General features: G+C 39.2%; 1 protein-coding gene across 1 annotated transcript in view; it reads right to left on the reverse strand.

The window, feature by feature from the left end:
* LOC139736898 (cytochrome P450 27C1-like) overlaps positions 1-10,064 on the reverse strand; it is a 61,047-nt gene extending 50,983 nt beyond the window's left edge. The window contains exon 1 of the mRNA XM_071647560.1: positions 9,528-10,064. Within this exon, the coding sequence (XP_071503661.1) occupies positions 9,528-9,914 (387 nt within the window). The 5' untranslated portion in view covers positions 9,915-10,064. The remainder of the gene's footprint in view (positions 1-9,527) is intronic.
* Between the last annotated feature and the right edge of the window lie 8,778 nt (positions 10,065-18,842).

Here is an 18,842-nt window from a genome sequence, read left to right on the forward strand (position 1 = left end):
TAATCACTGGATAAGGAGACTACTAGAGTTCATGACGTCATGTGTGGACAACAATATAAAGAAATTATAAGGAGAATTCCACAAAAATTCATTTTTCATGAAAATTACACTTTCAATCAACTTGTTACTGACATATGTTATTAGGTATCATTCCCCCTGCTTTCTGAAAGAGGCAAGTCAAGTGAAAACATGCTGGATTTTCTTTATATTTTCTTTACATTTTTGTCCACACATGATGTCATAAACTGAAGTAGTCTTCTTATCCAGTGATTTATACAACACCAAAACTTTAAATATTCACAACTTTTGCATCGATGGTCCGATTTTACTCAACTTTAACTGATGTGTTCTTCTAATGTTGCTGCTTTCACTCAACCCACATTCCTCTTTGGGTTTTGTTCCCTTTAAATACTCTAAGATCTTCATGACTTGGATGCTTTACTTGAATGTTTTCACGACGACTTTGGACACCTAATCACTTTTATTCTAGACAACACGAAACTTTCAAATATTTTCTCAATCCCAATCACATACAAACATAGACAGAGTCGACGTGCAGATAGACGAAAATATAAATAGTAGAGATAAATAGACAAATAGATAAATAAACGACGGCTCTTTTGAATGCTGTGGATCTGAATCACTTCTATAACTATCTGCAGGATACATCTGAAATGTTGCAACTGGAAAAAAAAAAACTAAATTTTGAATTGGTGTTTGTTTTGCGTTTAGGGGCTTGTTTGGGACTTGATTGCGTCCATTCGTCATATTATAAGAAGCGAAAAGCCAATGAATACATGGCTAACTAACCTGAATTGTACAGAAAATTAGCCTTTTATTTGCTCAAGGAGACTTGGGACAGTAGAAAGGAAGGGAAGGACCGCCCCCCCCCCCCACACACACACCTCCACCTACCTGTTATGACGTATACAGTAGTACATGTATTAAACATATTGATTCCCATGCACCTCCTGCCTTCGTCTATCCTTGCTACTTCAACCGGTTAAAAAATTGGGAGGGGAGCGGGTGTTTTTGGATGGTGACTCCACTTTGCTATGCATGTATAGCATTGCTCTATTTTTTAGGTCACAGAGTTGAAAACGCAGCGAGCGGTCGAAATTGATTTACGACAATGTGTGCGCCATCCGTCTTACGACTGTTTTGCCATGTTTTTCTTTTCGTTTTTCTTTCCACATTCCGCACCCTGTTTCCTCCGTAACATGATGAGAGTTACAAAAATTGCTCCCCCTCTCTGTTACAAATAATCATACGGTTGAGTGTACCTCCATACAGAGTACGACAGATAAAAGAAACAGAACAAACTCTATAAAAAATGCAGTTTAGTGATACAGCTGTACTACTGACACAAATGCACACTCACACACACACACACACACACATACACACAGACAAGACCAACGGCATAATTCTTGAGGTCCTTTTGATATGATCATGATACTAGTACTTCAGGTGACAGTTTTTGCGTTCGATTACTCCCTGTTCCAACTTGCATGCGTTTCAACGCAAACAATTGTTCATCTAACCCATCAAAGGTGATCTACCTGGTACAAGTTATTGCTTGAAATGAAAATCCACAATAGAAATTTCAGTAATAGGCCTACTAGTAGAAAGGCAACCTTGAACTGGCTTCTCGAGTAAGGGCAATCATGACGTTGGAAAACTTTATTCCAACTGCAAGCCCATTGTCACTAAACTACAATCATCATTATTATCATCATCATTATCATCATCATCATCATCGTCGTCATCATCATCATCATTCTCATCATCGTCACCCCCACCACCATCATCACAAAATACGAGGCAAAAACATCATCAACAACAATACGCACATGCACATTGATTCTTTTAGTTGGCGCAATCAACGGTATAAAGTTAAGCTCGACTCATGTGTTTAACTGGAAGACATAATTTATTAGTACGGTCTGCTATGTCGAAATATTGGATCCCGTGAGATTTTCGTGCCAAAATTGATTTTTTTTTTTAGCTAACTTGGTCAATTTGGGGGTGCTGAATCCAAAAAACTTTGGTTCCATTTTTTTCGACCACGTCTTCAGCCGCCATTTTGAATTTCAAAATGGCCGCCATAGCAAACTGTATTTTGACCCAGATCTCATAATGTGCGCATCATGGAAGGTTCAAATTTGATGCAAAAAGTATGTTTATAATGTCAGACATTGTGATACACCATTTCCTGATATTGTAGATTGTTTTGATACAATTTGAGGGCTGCCATCTTGAAATTCAAAATGGCCGCCATAGCTAAATGCACTTTTACCTGTATCTCAGGTTGTAAGCATTATGGAAAGTATAAATTTGGGCCAAAAAGCATGCTTACGATGTCAGATATGCTAATATATACATATTTGTTTTAAATGATGGATAATTTTGGTTGGCGGCCATCTTGAAATTCAAAATGGTCACCATAGCAAATGTAATTGGGCCTATATCTCATATTGTATGCATTGTGTAAGGTTCTAACTTTGGCAAAGAGCATGCGTTTGCTATCATACTTTCTGAAACATCTTTATCTGAAATGATGGTCCATTTTGATATCATAGGTGGCCATCTTGAAATTCAAAATGGCCGCCATACCAGAATGTATATTTCGACCCGTATTTCATGCTGTAAACAATACAGAAAGTTCACATTTCGGGCATAAACCGGGCTCATGATGTTGAACATTCAGATGTACTTTGATCCCCTCCCTAAAATTGCAGATCATTTTTGAGGCTGCCATTTTATCATTCAAAATGGCTGCTTTTCAGCTAATATCTGTGGTCGACAAGCAACTTTTAGGCATATCAATGTTTATGGTGGTGTACATTGTACATTATTTTACAAACACAGACACACACACATAATCATATACATTCTGTAATAATGGATTATTCGCATTGGCTGCCACTCATGAAATTCAAGATGATTTCGACCCATATTTGGTACTGTAAGATCTTTACCCTCCAAACTCAAGCATGCTGGAGCACTTTCAAGTAGGAACTATGTGTAAGTCAATCACTTCAATAAATAGTGTTATCATTGCATAGGAGGGACTGCTTCCTGTAGGTACACTGCCATGTTGAAATGCAAAATGGCTGCCATGGGAAACATTCCTTTAAGAGCATTGCATTTGGGTAAAACTTGTGAATGGGAAATCATGTGATTCTGGTGTCAAAGCAAATGACTTTCAAAAGTGCCTCAATAACTGTGTCTGGGTGACTAAATGCCCCCATTTAGACGATTTGGTTGTAGAACTTAAATAAACAATATTAGCCGTGTACTAGAAAATTTATTGGAAATTTACTTTAGTTAATGTCTTCTAGGCTCATTCCCTGCATGTGTTCTTAAAGTCACAGCACTTGTATATAGGGCTGTACACAGGGGAGAATTGGTTCTGAATTCTTCCAGAAACAATGACTTTTGCATTTCTTGTCATTATTATGAACATGATAATGAATTATGTGGCTACCGTTGGTGTAGGAAGCTCAAAGCATTTAATTGCACAGTTTATGTATATCCGCTGGAAATAACTACAATGTACCATATTAAATTCCCCTGTATAGTAGAGGCACAAATTAGGTTTTGAAGGTTTACAAGGTTTGTTCTCTGGATGTGTTGTATCAAGACTCTACGAAAGCAAAGCGGGAGATTGTCCAGGTTGGAGTCATCCACGCCCAACTTCTGGAAGGCATGGACTGTGTCATTGGATATTCTGCATAATTCAAGGCTTAGAGAATTCTTGATCCATCTGCTCTTTGAGACATCCTCAAATTTTCAACTTCATCCTGTGCCATGAAAGGCATGACCAAGCAGACCTGTGTTTTTCGCAACAATTTGCAGAACATAATCTCTCAACATTGTCAATTGTACTTAATTATCTCCCCTTTTCCAGTGATGGAGCAGACAACATGCGATGCAGTATTAAAAGTAAAGCAAAGATCCATTCGGAGAATGAAAATGTCAGTGTCTATACGTAATAATCATCAATATCTCTGAAATTCCCTGTTGCTCTTGAAGTAGCATTTAATACATGCAACGGAATGAGGATATCTGCTTCCTCATTGTGACGGGTGACAGCTCCCATGGCATCTTTGATGAACCTTTTGTTTCTTTTTTCCCCCGTTCTGTGTCAGATGGAATTGACTGATCAGTATTTCAACTTTCAGGCTGATTATTTGGCTCAGTTTTGTGGGTTTCTAAGGCATGGGTATGAAAAATGAACCTTTGTTAGTCAGAATGAGGAGAAGGCCATAAATTGTGAGATGAAGAGTGATTGTGGAATTACTTGATAGAACAGTAGAACTTATAACTTCCGATAATTGTATCCTCCAGTAACGACTGGATAATGACAGGTCTATCAGACTGTTGTACCGGTAGAAGTGTTATAAGAAGGTAGTGGTCTTCTTAAGCTTAGTGACTTTTGATCCAATCTTACATCGTGTATTTCAATTGCAAGAGCTGAATGAGTGGCCTTTCTCATATTATCCCAGACAGATTTTTTTTTTTAATTCTTTCAGATACAAATTCTTAGTAAAGAACACGAAAACATCCATTTTCATCTCTTTCTAGAATATCCTCCTTGAATGTTTCCGATACCTGATTGCCAAACACCACGTTCATCAGTTTCAATGCAGTGATAATTTTTGAGATTACCCTCGTGTGATGGAGTTCTAAATTGTTGAGGAATTCTTATGCATCCAAAGTGCCACAGAACTGAGCTATTATTGCTCCTTGGTAGTTTTAGAGTCATTGGCGGTACAGCAGTAAGCATCTTGGAAGTCTTGATAATTGAGGATGACCCACACAAGGGCAATCAGGAAAAACCTACTCATTGGCATTCCTTATTCATTCTGTGTTATTCCAGAAATACATCCAGCAATTATGAGCTCCCTGATGAGTTGTTTTATTTTGTGGTCAACAAACAAGCTTGTGAATGGGATGCCTGGTAGGGTGACCATGGCATTTCTTGACAATGCGAGACTTTTCCGTGTTTGTCTTCATTCTCTCAAGGCAGCATCAAGTTTTTGAAGATCACCTTTAATTGTATCAATGCTTACTTTTGTACAAATATTTAATAACTGGGATTGAATGTAACTATTGACGAGGTTCCACGAAACCAAATAATGTTTTGCCTGAGAGGCAAAAACAAATTACGTGTAAGCGAATCACATACCCGCTTGGCGCTATTATGGGACGTGGGATGTAACGCTTACACGCTTGCCCACACTTATGGGAAATGGAATGGGACCCCTCCCCTCCCCCCCCCCCCCCCACACACACACACAGTTTTTGCCCCTCAGGATAGCTTGATGACATCATTGGAACCTCGTCCTTACAGTCTGAATTTATGGCGGCCATTTTGAATTAAGAGATGGCTGTCGTTCTGCGTGACCTGAACGTGAATTCGGTCTAACTAAGACAATTTTGGCAAATTTATCTAGGGCGCTTACCACAGTATCATATGTTTTTCTATGGCCACCATCTTGAATTTCAAGATGGTGGCCTATCTAATGATCGACAATAGGAAACAGCTGTATTGGAACGTTGGACACCACTAGCATGTCTATTACTGAGAATTTGATGCTCCTACAATAATTGCAACATGAGATATGGGTAAAAACGCTATGGCGGCCATTTTGAATTTCAAGATGGCAGCCCAGAAATTGTATCAAAACAAGCCACAATAACAGAAAATGATATATCAGAGTGGCTGACATCACAACCATGCATTTTGCACCAAATTTGAAGCTTCTACAATGCTCACTGCATGAGATATGGTTCAAAATACTGTTTGCTATGGCGGCCATTTTGAAATTCAAGATGGCAGCCTAAAAATTGTATCAAAACAATCCACAATATCAGAAAAAGATATACCAGAGTGTCTGACATCACAACCATGCACTTTGCACCAAATTTGAAGCTTCTATAATACTCACTTAATGAGATATGGATAAAATTACAGTTTACTATGGCGGCCATTTTGAAATTCAAAATGGCGGCTGAAGACGTGGTCAGAAAAAATGGAACCAAACTTTTTTGGATTCAGCACCCCCAAATTGACAAAGTTAGCCAAAAAAAAAATCAATTTTGGCACAAAAATCTCACGGGATTACATAGTAGCCTCTACTATATGGTAGAGAAGGCAAATGAAACATTCATCTGATAACTTTCATGCACGGAAATTCAAATTCCGTATATATCAGCTGTTCCATGGCCCCCATTACCCCCCCCCCCCCCCCCCTCCCTCTCTCCGCGCCCTCCCCTCTTTTTCCTGATCCTTCCTCTTGCTCCTTAAAACATTAAATCATATAAATTTTATACTTCAAGGACATTTCGGAGGGGGAGGGCTGTGGTCATGGGGGGGGGGGCGGTGGCCATGAGGAAGGGCTGACTTCGATAATTATAGTCATGTATCTTCACAGCTTATGAATCTGACTTGTGATATTGGAGAACACATTAAAGGTCTTGCAGAGATGATGATCATACGTGATGGCGACTGGTTGACGGTCCGAAGTTCAAAAAATAATGAATAAAATGGTACCACAATTTCGCATGTGCTTCTCTAGTTACGAGCATGGAATGTGGTGTGAACGGAAAGTAAAAGATGGGTGACGCTGTATATACCGATTTTGCCTGTGACACAAACAGGTTAAAAATACCCCGTTAACGAGTTGACGAATGAAGTCTTCAATCAATTTGGCAGATTTGAGAGGGAAAAGCAATTTCAAGCCATTTTCGTATTGCCAATTGAAATGAAAAACTGTAGAAATGAAATGTATTCTCGAATTCCATACCGTTGCCGAATGCAGCAGTCTCCCAATACAGAAGTATTTGCAATTTCCGTGCAGATAACAATATTTTGTAATGGAAGAGCATGCGTCAAATTTCAATCGTTTCAATGGTCAAAGGTGGCGCGACCTTTGGTTACAAACCGTTCTGCGTTTTCGAGCGTATTTTATCTGATGACTATATTGTTCTGCATAGTAACAAAAAAAAAGGCTCTTACCACATTTCGATTCATACTGGATGCACATTTAGAAGTGAAGGTGGAACTTGAATGTACTGGTTAAAACGTGATCGCCGAACATTACAAAAATGTTGAATGTGGAAGGCACACCGTTTATCTCTCTATTATGTTCATACACACAGGCACACATACAGATACAGCGCATGTAACGTTGCATTTCACATCTTCCCATCTGATGTTACAAATGTTTTTGTTTGTTTTTTCAGCTGTCACTATTATCTGACACCACCTCATATCCAGATTTGACATTTACACTGTTGAACACGGTGAGATGACTAAATTTGACAGTGATTTCTCTGACCAGCTGTAAAACCACTGAAGGTTTAGTGTGTGTCGAGATTCATATCTTCCAGTATTTCGAAACTGCGTCTTTTGGTTCCGGTTATCGAGTCAGTTTACTAAAAAGAGAACTCTGATTACAAGATTGGGCGGAAACGACGTCATTTTATCGATCGGACAGGAAAGATGGTCCCGTCGAATTCTGACGTCACAATGCGAGTCACCGCGATAAGACCGCCATGCGTGAAATCGGTCAGTCAATAGGCTTTTCCACGTATAGTGATTGCTGATTTGTTTGTGTGTTGTTCTTCTATGATTCATTCTCGCTTCTCCCCCTAACGGCACGCTCCTTTGTTTACCAGCCCAAATTTCACAGGGTCAAGAAAGGGATCGTTCTTTTCGAATGTCCAGCATTGTTGGCGCGAGACAAGACCTCCTTGTTTAAGGATTTAAAGGCCAGACGAATAAAAGGAAAACAAAATCCCATAACAAACGAAACAAACGAGAGTTCCAAGAAGAATCGTATGTGAACATTTCGTTTTTGCTGGTCTACCAGCTAAAATGGGGGGGGGGGGGGGGGGGGGGGGGGGGGGGAGTGTGGAAATTGAAATTGCAAACGAGTTTTTCGTGTTTATTTTTTTAACACGATAGTTATTTCTGGTTGTCAAATTATCGACAACACGACTGCAATAACCTTATTCATTGCATCTTTCTGTACACCTCACCGTCACCTTTTGCTTGGCAAGCTGCAATAATCTGTCTCCAGAACATCCCAACACTTATTATGGAACATTGAATGATGATGCGCAAGAACAAAGAATGAAACTCCAACAGATATTTCATCGGTATAATTACCTGTTCCGCCTTGAAGTATAAACAATATGGTGTAACAAGTGGCTATAAAATTAGAAAATATAACTGATGTTAGTTTGTAGCTGTTCTTATTTCACACTTATGGTCATAAGGGGGGGGGGGGTAGCCCACCTCACTGGTGAGAAAGACTGGTGGGTCGAGAATCATTATTCCACTAACAATATGCGTTAATTGCTTGTGCGTTTTCGTCCGAAATTGAGCGATGAGTAGAAAATGACAGTAAAACAGGTGTCCGCTCGCCACCTACGCAGCTACTACAGTTTATTCAACAGTTTTATTGTACCATGTACGTTACTACCTGGACCCAGCATGGAGCTACCATCTTCATCGTGGATCCGGACTATTCGGGGATGACAGTATACAGTGTATACTGTTTGAAATCGAACGCATCAAGCACCTGTGATGTAAATGCTCGATGTCAACCGCTGGCACTGAATATAGCCGGTATGTCAAGCACTGATAACTGACAGGAGAATGCATCAATTTGGAGAGTGCATTGTGAATATTGTAAATAATTAATGGTGCTCTACTGACAACATGATTCTTGGCAAACGCTGTAGTCAATAAGATCACTGCAAGGAAGAGGATTAAAGCTTCTGAGAGGTATGGTGTATATTCATCACGTTCAGAGGACGAAAGAAAGATGAACCATGGAGCTACTATGTAGCTCCATGGATGAACTAAATATGCTCATAGTCGTATGAACACAAAACGCAAGACAGTAAGCAAATAATCAACGTTGGTGAAGGTGATTGGACAAACTATCACTTCCGAGGCGATCTGGATGTAGATCGTCGAGGAAGTGGTAGTTTGTCCCATCACCTTCACCAACATTGATTATTTGCTTATTATATATTCCACATACTATAGGACTTCGCTTTCGAGAAATCCATTACTCAAACACGAGAAGATTTGAAGAAGCAGCACTACAGCTGTCATTGTTCATGATCCATCTTTGTTTACCATCTTGGCGCAAAACAACAGAAATACTTCAAACTAGCGAAATGGACTGATCAAGCCAACTTTTTTTTCTCTTTTAAAACACTTCCCGGCAAACAGATGCATGTTTCACTTTAAAGTTTCTTTTTTTTTCTGGGCAGAGGAAATGTATCAAATAGACAAGGGAGACGGGACCTCCCTCAGATACACCCACAGGAGTGTTTTTACAATCCAAAATGGGCATAGGTTGATCGTGATGCAATTTATGAAACTGAACGTTCAGTCCACTTTATAATCAAAATTGCTTCGGTCGTGAACGTTATTTGTGGCATGAGGCTACGTACATTTACTGCTGAGAAATGATATAGGTGAAATTCCATTCACTTACCTGGTGTTCATAGATCCTCTCGAGTCCTTTTCCGGAGAGATACGTTCCCAAGGTTCCGAGAAAAGGCCATCCTTTAGGTCCAGGTATATCCTCGAAAGATTTTGCATGGTCCGTCTGTCCAATCCTCGAATGGGCAATTTCAGAATGGTTGCTAATGGGACAGGTTCCAGTGGAAACGTCCCTGTGATCCAGTGGACAACCTTCAGTTCGTACAGGTTGGGGCTGGACCAGTGAGGAACCAGGCCCTGTGGTTCTCGATGTCTCAGTGGCCGAGGCAGCTGGGAGCGGGTACGAGGAAGCGTAGACATCGTGTGTCGTCTGCGGTTTCATACCTCTCGACGCGCCCGATCGCGCCCGGGAGAGAAATCGCGATAGCCGTGTAGCCATGTCTCCGTAAGACTGAACTTCAGTCGCTTACCGGTAAATCTAACCACACAGTCAGGAGAAGTTCAGGCCAGCTCTCTTTGTGCCACTAAAATAACAAGCTTAGCTACTGCTTAGGGTTATTATTTTCTTTCCCTTTCGGAGAGCTGTACACACACGAGACTGCCTATTACGGCTGACAGCTAGCGAAGCGGAAGTAGGTAGCGCGGAGCTGATTAGGAGCAATCCAATCGAAGAGCCAATTACGCAAGGCAAAGGATGGATTGTTTCCGCTCGCCACCAAATCCGCGCTTGCTGCTGCTTTCAACACAGGCTGGAGCAAGAAAAGCGCTCTCACCCCTTCCATGTAAGCGCACCCCACTCGCTCGAAAACGACCCAACAAAGTTTTTTACAAACCAAGACAGCACTGAACAGAAGAGAGAGGCAAGAGAAGCCGTCCTTCTGCCTTCATCCTCACAGAAAGATGCCTACCTTCAAACAAAAATACGAATAATAAGGAAGCTTCAGTGAAATTTCAGAACAACTGCTCAGCTTGAGCCGGGGTCAGTCTCCCGCTGTCTTGAATATAGGACAGCGGCTTTAGGCGCTTTCGATGGTCCTTCTCTGTTCAATTGTGAGCTTCCATTTTTTTTTTTCTACTTCTGTTTTTTCCCTCGCGCTGGAGGTCTTCAATGGGTCTCTCAAAGATGATTGCTTGTTCAGGCCGGTTCCATAGTCAAACAGAACTTTCACATTTTTTGGTTTTGTTTTGTTTTGTTGATGATGTGCTCGCTGCGATTATCTGTCAGAGAGATAAGGAAAGTGTCTTGTGCCGACGTCCTCTTAACATTTAACGTAGAATTTGAATCTCATTTTGCCGATTAAAGTTTTAAATAGAATTTTGCTCAGGTCTCCGAGGGCGCAAGGGTTGATCTGTGCTCGGCCTTTACCAAATCTTTTTTTGTGTGTGTGTGTGTATAAGGAGTAGCTGCTACGCTCTGTTGCGTAGACGGATTGGATTACCTCCTGCCGTGTCCCTTTGCGTTTAAAGCTCAGTTGTGTAAAGCTTTCTAAAGATATGTGTGCTGTGTTTGCTTCCCTTTCCTTTCTTCTTCTACACTGGTATGATGTTTTAATTCCTTGCCTTCTCTTTCTGCTCACACACAGAAAAGAACACACAAAATACACATTGCGTCTCCAAGTCTTTCCTTTCCATTTTCACAAACTGGTTCCAAATTTAGGTAATGATCAAGGAACTATGACGAGTTAAACATAATTATATATATATGCATCATAAGCTTACTCGCTATGATCTTTTTGTAATTGGTTTATGAAGAATGCCCCCCCCCCTTTCCCTCACTTTTTGTGGCTTTTGTCATTCTTCCTCCTTTGTTTTATTTCTTCGTTCTTTTCGCTAGGGTAATAATAACAGCAGGGTCCTCTGATACAGCAGTGGCAACAATGAAGAGGCTACTCTGGATTTTGAAAGATCTTATTATCATTATCATTATTATTGTTATTATTATTATTATTGTTATTATTATGATTATTATTATTATCATTATTATTATCATTATTATTATTAATATTAATATTATTATTATTATTATTATTATTATTATTATTATTATTATTCTCATTAATGGCATCATTCTTTCGAAATGTTCTCCCAAATTGGTCTGCTAGGTAGGAAAGGAATTGCCTGCTGGTCATATGAAATAGTTATCATGAGATGCATTTTACTAATTGACATCCATATAACGACATTTCTGTATAGGTGTGTGTGTGTGTGTGTGTGTGTGTGTGTGTCAATATATGAGCAAAATGAAATGCGCTATATCGCAGGATTCACCTTCTAACCATCTTCATTTTTTTTTCGTAGCAGTTGGATCAATGAATGTCTGAATTATATATTGGCAGGAGTTCATCAAGGTAATTTATCTAAAGCATATTGAGTCACCGCATGTGAATTCAGATGGAGGTTGCTCAGCCCATTGTTGAGATGCGTTGTCATGCCAACCTCGATGTGATGCGAAGGTGGTATCATCAACATCATTAATTAGATATGGCTCATGTGCACGAATGTATAGTTGAACTGGAGCCCATCGGCTCTCAGATGGACTGTCCATTAATCCACTTTCAATCAGAAGGAAATAATCCCTGATTATGATCTGTTATCTTCACTATATTGACTACACGAAGCAAACCATTGAATAGAATATATTTCAAACGTAACCACTAATTTATACGTTTACGGAGGGGCAGGCAGGCTATCCATCAGTAATCGTACCACATGATTTTTTTTTTGTGTAGACATATGACTCACCAACCAGCTTCTCAGCTTGCAATTGAGACAATTTATATTGGCCATCCATATACACCTATTTTGTTTTTGTTTATTTTTTGACCTAACAGAATCTGGGACCAACATTTTATTAGGACCTCTTTATTTTTGGATGTCTAGGCCATTGCAAACCAATTTCCATCAAATAAACTCTGAATTCCTCTTAGAACTTTACGCTCTTTCATAATCATTTCATAAGTATAGTTTCTAATTGTCTCACAAAAAGTTGGAAACTTGAGGCCCCATGTCAACCAAAACTACACCATGCCTTTGATGAAACCTCTCATTACTCTGATTGTTTGATTTTTACTTCACATATCAAAAACAACTATAACATGGTTGTCTTTTATGATTTGTTTTTCTTACAAAAGAAATCTAATGAATGTTTATGCGCAGGCAAGTTGAAGATAACAGTTTGTCGAACATGTTTAAAGGTAAAATTTCACAGTTTTATGTCTGACTTTGACAGAACTTTCCAATGCTGTATTATACTTGACCGTCGTCTTGTTGACATTATGAATTGAATACGAGGTAATGGAGTTCACATTGAAAGATGGACTGCAAAATGTAAATTTTTCTTTCCCCTTTATTCGTCTGCCCCTGATCCACAGTTTTCCCTCTTCTCGCTGGCTGATTGCATTTTCATTACTGGTCACTTTTATTATCTGTCTGCATAATTGCCAACTCACAAACAACCCATACCGTTCCAAGTCGCCAGGAATGATATCAAGGTCAATTTCTGTACTTATTTGGTTGTTTCCTTCGTTGCGAAAGAATTTCGAATTCCGGAAAATATGTCTCCGTCATACCCCTTTTTACCGGTAAACGGAACGTCTGTAAAGTGGCAGCCTGCTGGCAGAAGAATGTAAAGCGATTTTGACCTTGAACCTGCCGATGACAATTCAAGACGTAATGGCGACACCGTGCGTCAGTCCTGCTTGTAGTTCGGAGTTGAAAGAGGGGTGGGGTATAACAGAGGAGAGCGAGAGAGGGCAAGACAGAAGAGGGGGGGGGGTTGGTGGAGATGGAGATGGTGACACAGTGGCGTTTTGTTATGTGAGATATAATACATGTATCTCTCTTATTTCCCCTGTCCGTTTACATGAATCCCGCACCTACACCCCCACAGACATTGCCGTGTAAGTGACTATTCATGACGATGAGGCAGATGGGTTAGGGAAATTCGGTGGTTTGAATTCGCCTATAGTTTCACTCAAATCTAAACAGCATACCAAATAATAATGTGACGTCTTTTAAGCTCGTACATTGAGGATGATGATACAAATTTGCGACTATCTGGGAAATTGACCTCTTTTTATTAATCTAAAAGATTAAAAAAAAAAGCAAAACGAATACGAGACACCGCGGGAACAGTTTCTTACTCTGACAAGAATATTTGTAGTTGCTAGGATGAATCATCGGTAGGTACATCGTGATTAATCGATTACATTTTTATGTGCAAAATGGTGTTAAAAGTAAAGAATCTTCAAGGCCGGTTGATATAATGTGTCCCTCTTTTTAATTTGTCTGTCTGTTTTTCAGTCTGTCTGTCTATCTGTCTGTCTGTCTCTCCCTCCTCCCCCCCCCCCCTCTCTTTCTCTCTCCGAAGATCTTCTCTGAGCTCTGGAGTCTTAAAAAAAAGCCTTGAAAGGCGAAAAGTTATTGAACAGTTTAATTTTGCTGCCGTCGAGCCATTCCTCGTTATTACTGCTGTTATTTTTCACAACTCATTATACACGGTCCGTCGATCGCTGGGGACGACTTCCAATGTGTCCCAAGCATTGTTCCATTGCTGAAGTTGAAAAACATCTTTGTTTTTCAGAACAGAACAGAACTGAACTGAACCGAACAAGGACCTCATGTTACGGCAAACTGAACTGAACTTGGTAATATTTCCCTCCCCACGTCTCTCTCTCTTTTTTTTTTTTATTTATTTCGTTCCTTCGACTGAGCATTTCTATTATCGGAGTGCGCAGTAGGGAGTACACCGTTGAAAAGAAAAATGTGGTCAGATCAGCTGAAATAACAAAAGTAAGGCACAGCATTCATTTATGTTTCCTCCATGATTTACCTCTCCGCATGAGCGCTTTGTACAGAAAAAAAAGAAAGGGGAAACGAGATTCAGTATATTCCTATTACTGTTATAAAATGCGAGGAGAAAACATAAACGCCAGGCACAACTCTCAAAACCGAATATGAAATGGCGTGATTTTATAACAGAGCATGGCAAACTTTTCGTGGTTGAGATTTGTGTGTGTGTGTGTGTGTGTGTGTGTGTGTATGCTTGTTTCTCCTAGAAATTCAAGTACATTTTCTAACAAATTTGGGGGATGTTTGGTACTCTCTATAAAGGCATACTTAGTAACCGTATTTCTTTATCCAGCTTTAATGCACATGGAACATTTCTTATAATTTGTTCATATGCCCAGGGCCAGTGTTTTCACGATTCGCTCCGACTCTTTTGGCACATGCGCACAAGATACTCCTCTCTTCTTTCTTCCCACGTAATTCATGAAGAATGTGCCTCAAGATTAAAAAATCTCCATGCATATACGAATGGTTTCCTCTGTTGTTTTGATGAAAAAAGCCCTCTTATTTCGGAAAAAGCTTGATCTGATAATTTGTCACTTGATGACAGATTGTACATAGGGCCCCATTATACATCTTCGTGTGAAGTCCACATTCCTTTCCTCTCCTATTATCTTTATTATTTCTATCTCTTTTTTTGTTGTTGAGTGATTGATGTTTCTCTTGAATTCCGATTGGGGGCTATTCAAAAACACTTCTTTATTCGTCTCCCATTGGCATGACGTAAATATGATCATAAATATGAATATTTTGTTCATAGTTATATACTATTCCTATAAAATTATTCAAGTGCAATAAATCCCACATTTTATCATGCACTACGTGATATTATTGGTTATAATCTCCGTGATCTTATGGCGATCAATATATTGACATTAATTTTCATTATTGACATTAATTTCGTGTTGCCTTTTAATGACATATTTTTTTTTAAATCACCCATCCTGCAACTTAACTTACCAACGAATTAACAAATGATTTTATTAAACTGGATGAGCCTCATACCACCAACGCACCTTTAATCACTTTCCCCCCTTCAAACCCTCCCACGTAGATGTAACCCCCCGAGAGTTGAATAAATAGGGAGGAAGGTTGAAGAGAGAGTGGGTCGGGACCCCAATATATCAACATGCTCAGGGGGACACAAACAGCTCGGCATTACTCTATTTTTCTGAGACGGACCAGTCTCACATTTTTTTTTTTTTTTTTCAGGCACACCAAAAACGCAGGATAGGTCTATAACATAATGTATTGAATTTGTCGACAATACAAAATATATAATGAGTGAAAATCTAAGTTAGGATTTAGGGGAAACCCAAGAGATGTTTTAAAGACCATGCAAAAATAATATAGTAATAGTTCTATTCATGTTTGTCTTTAATGATAGGATGTTTTCACGTATATAACAGTGATAACGATCGCATTACGCAAGTATATCACACGATTACCTATAGATTAGCCGATGATGTCATAGAAACACTCACAAGACTTCCATTCAAATGTCACACCTGTATGGCTGTAAACAAAATCGACTAGTCCGAGCACCATAACTTTTCGTATCAAGCTGCTGCACTATGACTGGACAGAATGTACAATTCATGAGCCACATAAGCATGTCAAAAGTTAATTTGGAATGGTTGATGAGGGTGAATTCCTCTGCAAAGTAAACCCCATTGGGCTTGAGGGCTGGACACGCCTTCTTTTGGATTAAGCTGGACTACATTTGATTAGGTGTAGATTCATCAAACATGTCAAACATGTAGATTTTTCGAGTGGTTAAAACCGTGTTCTTTCCTGAAGGGAAATTCAATTGCAGTTCTAAGTTTAGTCTGAAAAGAAGGAATATTGGGAATAACATTATGTTTTACACTTTACTAACAGAAACATTGAGTTTTCGTCTATTTTTGTCCATTATACATGATCAATGGAAAATTGTGAAGTGATGACATCATCAACTCGCTAATTTGTATATTTATGTCAACTGCAGAAATTAGCGAAACTTCACAATTTCACACCTTGCCTGATTCTCATTCGATTTTGATCAAATTTTTCACTGTTGTGCTCCTGCGATTCTATCATTTTTTATTAGACTAATAAAAACCAATAACGGGACTGGAATTCCTCTGTAAGGACCTCTGAGTGGAGTTTGAGCATGCAACCCCCATCCCCTCGCAGTTTCAGGACCGGACTAAAATAAGTTGGTGCCACAGAACTCTACACAGAGTTTTGTTGATGGTGCGCTTGGTGTGGATGAAACAGACCCAGGATGTAAGAGGGCGCTGTTTCATGGACCAACGAAGGGATTCTAGACCCACTAGCAATCCTTCCCATTTGCCTTGCTTCAAACGTCCAAATAAAACCGATTCGTATGGCGAAATACGTTGAAAATGGTCAAAATATTACTTTATTAGCTCGTCTCTTGATTCGGCCATTAATTCCTGGCCGGTGCGGCTTATTCTACATACACGAATCATGCAGTGATGAAGTCTGCTTGCAAGCTATCCGCGGAAACGAGCGTGTAAATACGTGATCTATACTTGGATTGATTCACTCGCTTAACATCGTATTTTACTTGCATAGTTACTTCGGAATAAAGATGGTGGAGATCATCTAGCATCTTCGATCTTGGGTAAGTATACCTTACAAATAAAGTCTGAATGCTTCTTAAAGAAACACTCAGATGTTCTATATTTTTATAAATAAAAAATGAACAGTTATATCATTATATCATTTCGTCAAACGGTTAAGAATTGTCATACCTTTTCAATTACGATTCTTAAGAAGAGGGTCTTGTAGTTACTAAATTTTGGACAAAAAAAAAATTATATTCAGTATGCATTTATGTACAATCCGAAGAAGAGGGAGGGGGCAGCTTACATTACTGGTAGCCACTTCCGGGTTTCATCAACTAACAAGCAAAAATTGTACAATTTGCAAAATAAAGTTTCGACCGAAAAAAAAAAAAAATGGATTTCAAATCCAAAACTTCCTTATTCCATATCCTCCTTGCATATCTTTCGGAAATTGCTAAGTTTGTGGAACTTGAAAGTGGCGTAGCTTTTACTTGAGATAAAAATGCTGAGTTAATTAATACATAGCAGAAAATGAAATGGAAGTATCCCTGGCGGAAATGACAAAACATCTCCGAAATTCTAGCAAGCGCGCCCTCTATAACAAGCGTCTGGAAAAGGCAGAACCACACCACAGGATCCTCGAGATCAACATGATCAGTGGGCAGAACCATCAAACTGCAGCTCAATGATGGTTCTGTATCGTGTGGTGACGGTAGGGGTATAAAGAGGAAGGACACACACACACGCACGCACACACACGCACACACACACACACACACACGCACACACACACACACACACACACACACACACACACGCACACACACACACACAACATCGCACACACTAAAAACATAATGTCTATAATTTATGCAACAAAAAACATTTAGTTGGTAAGCCCCAAACTCTCATGAGCGTATGAAGGGTGATAAGAGCGCACTATAAAGGAAAAGTAATTCTCGGTGTAAAATGAAATGCAATTGCCATGCCGTTTATTTACAGAATATTTTATTCAATATAACTCATGAGGTATAATTCACGTAAATAGCAACAAATCTGGGATAAATAGAGTGAATACTTTGATAACAAAGAACTTAAACATAATTGAGAGACGCACAGTAGCGAAAACATTTGGTAGAGAGAGGTATTACGTGTACATAGACAAAGGATACAGTCTCTTCTTTCAAAAAAAATAGTCCTATCGACATCATAGTCATGATGAAAATAGTGTCTGACTTAAAATGACGAAGAAGATTTTTTGGTGGTAAAACCGATTTTTTTTTTTTCTGCAGGAGTAACCTTCTGTCAACTGCCTAATTAGTTTTGACATAAATGAATATCACTCTGTGCTTTCTGAATCCGACAACTAGACTTACTTACTTAGTGGTGACGTTTTGTCACTAACTACGAATGGTTTCCTTATGGTGTCTTTTTAGAAGAAAGCCAATCTCTTACAAGTTGTGGAGGAGTATTTTAGCGGAACGTCGCGTCGCTAGGAGAGAAAAGGGATGAGTGTTGGTTGCTTTTTTATGACTAAAATCTTACTTAAATTTCAAAAAGATGTTAATGGAGATTTCAGAAAATACTATTTAGAGAATGAAAACTCTATCCGACTTCAATCAAACCTATTGGATGATCTCCATGATTTTTTTTTTCTTGCTCTGCTTCCACTCACAAAAAGAAAGAGCAATCGAGACATTGTGTCATTGATGGTTTTCGCCCTCTACAGTTAATATCCGTACAGTTCCATTGTACACAGGTGTATAAACTTTTTGCAATGGACTGCAATGACCTCAAAATTATACACTTTTCAAAACATGGACTCATGTTTCAATTGGAATAGAAATCGAAAACAGCCAGGCAGAAAGTAGTAGTTTAGATGGATTTGTTAATTTGACTGAGAAGAATAGACATTCATTTGGTACATTTCGACATACACCGCAGTA

This window comes from Diadema antillarum, unplaced genomic scaffold (assembly GCF_040938485.1).
Source record: "Diadema antillarum isolate AM-2024a unplaced genomic scaffold, OU_Dant_1.0 scf00000028, whole genome shotgun sequence".
Taxonomy (NCBI): domain Eukaryota; kingdom Metazoa; phylum Echinodermata; class Echinoidea; order Diadematoida; family Diadematidae; genus Diadema; species Diadema antillarum.